Source organism: Palaemon carinicauda, chromosome 36, assembly GCF_036898095.1.
Source record: "Palaemon carinicauda isolate YSFRI2023 chromosome 36, ASM3689809v2, whole genome shotgun sequence".
Taxonomy (NCBI): domain Eukaryota; kingdom Metazoa; phylum Arthropoda; class Malacostraca; order Decapoda; family Palaemonidae; genus Palaemon; species Palaemon carinicauda.
Window position 1 is genome coordinate 31,582,827 of NC_090760.1, and position 5,000 is coordinate 31,587,826.

The window sequence follows — 5,000 nt, forward strand, 5'->3', positions numbered from 1 at the left end:
TAAATAAGAAATATTGCACATTTATTGTGGTTTTTATTTAACATTTCACACATTTCGGAAGGAGAACACTCTATTGAATATGACACTTATTTGAAAAAATGACTACAAGAACCAGATAGTTAATACTATAATTTGAACATGTAAACACACCTGAAGTTTTCCAAATTCCAATACTTTTTGAAACACATAAAAATAATTTTTACAAAAACGTTTTTTTCCAGATATATGTAAGACACAATATTTTCACGAGTCACAGACTACAAAAAATCCTCTATATATTCAGCGAGACTATAGAATAGATGCATCGAATATTTGAAGGGAACGTGATATCCGAATCCAATAGGAAGAATATGCTGTGATGAACAATTGCATCACCACAGAAAGGTGACGATTAATAGGAAATGATGGAGATGAAGAGGAAGCCTTTTCACCGTCGGTAGAGCCACTTTCCTTTTCTCCTTTGTAAAGAGCCGCTTGCTTTTCTCCTGTCGTAAGAAATGTATATATTAGAATTGATAATGTTTGAAGTTTCTTTTAAATTCAGTCTTATACATAATTGAAATATATAAGGCATTGTTGCCGTAGTGTGTAAATCTTAGTTAACAAATCCCATTAAGAATAATTATCCAATATTCCTGCTAGTACTCCCTTACTTACCCTCAAGTCTTTTGATTCATTCTCAACTACATATATAAATATTTATTTTTGGAAAACACTCATTTCCAACACCAGCACCTTTTCCAAAGACGTTACCATAACACTCCTTCTCATTTGCTATATGCGTGCCAAAAGCTGGCCACGGTGCCATCTCTCTTTGATTATTGTTTTTGCCTTAAAATCACAGAACAAACCCATTTTTATGCCTCAGAAACAGATTCCGACTCCCAAAAAGAATTTCTTATCTTTCATTAGTTTACCCTTCGAGCCCATGAACACTTATCTCAAATTTTCTTCACTATGCTCTTTCAGGCGTTCCCAAAAGTGTCATAGCCATGATAAGTGATACACTTGGCCCCATTTTTCTTTTTCCCAAGATTCAATAAATCTTTGGGTCTCCTATTTCTACATACAAAGTCTAGGATGTTTAGGAATGAAGGATAGCAATAATTAACAGCGTTCGGTGAGGAGTATAATATGAGATCCGGACACAGTCTGGCTGACTCGCCTGCATCAGCGTGCTATGCACCAGTCAGGAATAGTTCCCTTCATTCGCAGGGAGAACATATACTTACATTATAATCTTACATCTCCCTCCCAAGAGTTTTAGTATGAGCATGTACATGAAATGCCTAATACTTTGATGAACATTTCACATATGAACGCAGTTATTTTGCATAAATCAAACAACAATCTATTAAGTAACAAAGACAAAAATACGTATCATATAATAAATGGTTATCAATCTGCTACTTAGAAGAAAATGAAAAATACTCTGCATCTTTCATACATAAATAAACACAATTTGTAGCAGCGAAAAAAAAAAAAAAATAACAATTATTCACATGATTATATTATTCATGCATAAATTTTTTATAATATTACTGGTGGTGTAACGAGGAACAATAAACAGGTACAATTACAATGAAGGGGAGAATTGCATATAATATTACACGTTATCATTGTCCATGACGTACTCTGAAAACCACGCCGGGCGTGTAGTCTGCCTCTTACGACATACTGGCACCTCCAACAGAGTTGAGATGGTGGTAGACGGCGTGCGAGGGAAGTTGAGGCCATTAGTAGGTGCAATGTCTCTTATTTCTAAGGGAAAGATGTCCACAGCCATCCAACTTCATTTGATACTGCCGGTGGGGAAGGGAGTCCACCACCAACCCAGTACGGTTCCATTCATTTGTTGCCTGGTTTTGCTCTCACTCGGGCCCCTAGTCCTAAGGGTTTGAGTGTCCTGGCAGAGTGACTAGCACTGATTTTCTCTCTGTTCGCGCTTCCAATACGTGTCAGTCAGAAAATGTTGCTTGCCGTAGGAACGCCATCTCATAATGGCCTCTCAGTTGCCATCTGTGCAGGTGACTTGTTGATATCGCGAATCGGCGTGTTCAAATATTACATTATTGCAAAAGAGGCCTTATCGCAGTCTAGGCTGCCCCCTTCCCCTGTGTTTGCCCTAATTATCCTTTTGGCTGTTTATACTGCTCATTCCTCTTTCCCTATCTTTTGTGGCCCCATCCATGGACACTTCCTCTGGGGGCCCCCACCTCATGAAGTAGCCTCTTAGCACGGATATTACTCTGCGAATTTGTACCATTAGGGAAATGCGCTATTTCCAGCCATCCCATGAGCCTATCAGTGTATGACAGGTACATCTACCCGTCTAGCTGGAACATATCAGTGACCGTACATTGAGAGGGGTAGCCTGGGGGTGGCGGGATGGTTATTGACTCCTCTGGTAATGAAGGCGCATGTGTGATGCAAACAATACAGGAATTCCTGTAGTGCTGAAGGTCACCCTCCATGCCAGGTCAGTAGATGGACTGTCGGGCCCTCCTGAACAAGGAGTCAATTTCTTGGTGACCTGCATGAAGGTTTGCTGCGATCTGTCGACGAACTTCCTGTTGGATAACCAGATATATATACCTGTCTTCATATGCATAAAGCACTAGGTTTTCCAAAGTTGATAGGTGATCTCTCACACCGTAAAAGGGCTTGAGGCAGGCTACGTCCTGCGACTTCTGCGGGTGCCAATCACCTGCAGATACCTTCGTCATTAGTAACTGGTACACTGGGCCCTTGGCTGCTGCTGAACTGACAGTTTTTTTTCATCTATCGTGAGCTCCTCCTTAAGTAGTCGCGATGGCTGCTACAGTGACGACCTCTGCCATGTCGTCCTCCAACATAACATCACTGACGTCAGGGGAGGTTCGCAGGAAAGGGAAATGAGATAGAAAGTCGGCCACACAAATTTTCTTACCTGGTCGATACTTAATAGTAAATTTATACTGGAGGGTCTTCTCCTTCAGCTTGAACAATCTTGGGTTAACGATGGTTGCCACGGCTCTATCAACCAGGAGCTTGACCAAGGGCCAGTGATCGGTGATAAATGTAAGGTTGGGGCATCCAAAAAGTGGCAAACTAGCCTTACTTAGGCACCACATGACAGCCAGAGCCTCTCCATCTACTGCTGCGTACCCGGCATCGACAGGGAATAGGTGTCTACTTCCTCAAAGAGCGATTCTCCAGCCGTTTTTACAACAGAATGGCATATCGGTGGTTATGCAGCTACAGTATTGCTGAAGTATGACGAATCCTATGCCTTCTCTGCTCCAATCTATGAGGGTGACTGTGGGGCTGGACCTGTCATAGTATGCAAGGCCATTCCCAGACAGCTTGCAGATGGTGTCCTGGACACTCTTGAATTTCTCCTGCAGATATGTGTCCCAAAATACATGTTTGTCAGTCTTTTTCTTCTTCAGTAGGTCCCTGAATGGTTCCATGATGGGTGCGGCCACGAGGAACGGCCCAAATTGGTTGATGAAATCAAACCACGATCTGATATCTGTGATGGTGGGCGTGGGTGGCATGGGAAATTTCCGAATGGCGCTCAGGCTGTCTCCAGTCGGTCTATAGCTTTCCTGGCCTAGATGAAATCCAATAAATTCTGCTTCCCTTCTGTAAACTTTGAATTCTTCTGGCCTAGCATGATGCCTTTTGCCGTACATGTTGCCAGGAAATCGAAGTTGTATCAGAAGGCTTCTTCAACCCCACCATCATACAGGAGGGTATCATATGCACACTTGCACTTACATTGTATGTCCTTAATGGCATCGTCAAACCGTCTTATATAGGCATCTGATGCTGAACAGTGGCCCATAGGGGTCCTACAGTACTGCATGCGGGCCCAGTGTTTGATGAACGTCATTAGTCAGTGCCTTTCCTCGTCGAGTTCCATCTGTAGGAATCACCAATATGCATTAGCCACCTTCTTGTAATAGTACTTGGGGATGCCAGATACCATATCAAATAGTGCTGGGGCGTGGTGGATCTCCATCCTACAGGAAGCATTTAGGCGTTGATAGCCCAATGTGCGTCGAGGTGTGGCCCCTTCTTCTTTGCCACCACGACCATTCGTTCGCACCACTCTGTTGCCTCTCCTGGGAGAACTTCTTAGAGGACTCCGTTCCGTTTATCCTCTCCAATTTGATCCTTCACCTCGACTTCCCAATGCTTGGAAACTGCTGCAAGGTTATGACATGCATATCGCACGGTGTTTGGCTTTAGATGAATCTGGTGGGGAGCTTCCAACATCATTGGTAATGGCTCCCTAGTCATGTAGAAGGTCGTCGATGAGAAATGCTGGAGTAACCACTGCTCCAAGCGAGGAATGTTTTCTTCAATGGGTTGTGGCAGAACAGATGAAGGGCTGTAGAGTGGTGTCATGCCGGTAGACACACTCGCTGCTATAGGTCTCGGGAGATGATACAGAAAGTCAATTGGGACAAGTTCAAGGTTAATACATGCTGAGAGAGAGGTACAACGACCTCGCGGATTTGACGAAATAGAGTTCTTGCATACTGGTATGGTTTCTGAAGGAGATTTGGAAGGTCGCCAATCCCAGGCACTCCAACTTTAAGTTGGCGACACCTCTTAAGCCACCTTGACTCTGCAATAGCATAGGCCTTATGTTGAAGAATGATAACATCTTCGTGCCCGGGACGCACACTTACGCTCCTGTATTAGCAACGCCACTTACATTCATAAACCTGGGCCCCTTCCCCTCTGTCACTTTGCCCATGACAATGGGATGTGAGAGGCACTGATGCAAAATATCTATCCATTGTTAGAATTTGGTGAAAATCAATTGTGTCAGTTTTTTTTTACGTAATCTGTAGAATTGTGAAAAATGCAAACTCGAATCTAGAATCTGGATCCGGTACTGGATCATCTCCAAAGGTTAATGAAGTCATCCATAGCCGAAGATCTATCTGTGGTGAAAATTTCAAAAAAATTCGTCAGTTTGTTTTACCTATGTTTTTATAATAGCA

General features: G+C 42.9%; 1 protein-coding gene across 1 annotated transcript; it reads right to left on the reverse strand.

Moving 5' to 3' along the window:
• Positions 1-3,179: 3,179 nt before the first annotated feature.
• Positions 3,180-3,677, reverse strand: LOC137628553 (uncharacterized). The gene has a single exon (XM_068359705.1). The coding sequence runs from the start codon at positions 3,675-3,677 to the stop codon at positions 3,180-3,182; it is 498 nt and encodes a 165-aa protein (XP_068215806.1).
• Between the last annotated feature and the right edge of the window lie 1,323 nt (positions 3,678-5,000).

Bases quoted from the DNA above. Each gene is read 5' to 3' on its own strand.
- LOC137628553 (XM_068359705.1), bottom strand. From the start codon at position 3,677: ATGTACGGCAAAAGGCATCATGCTAGGCCAGAAGAATTCAAAGTTTAC.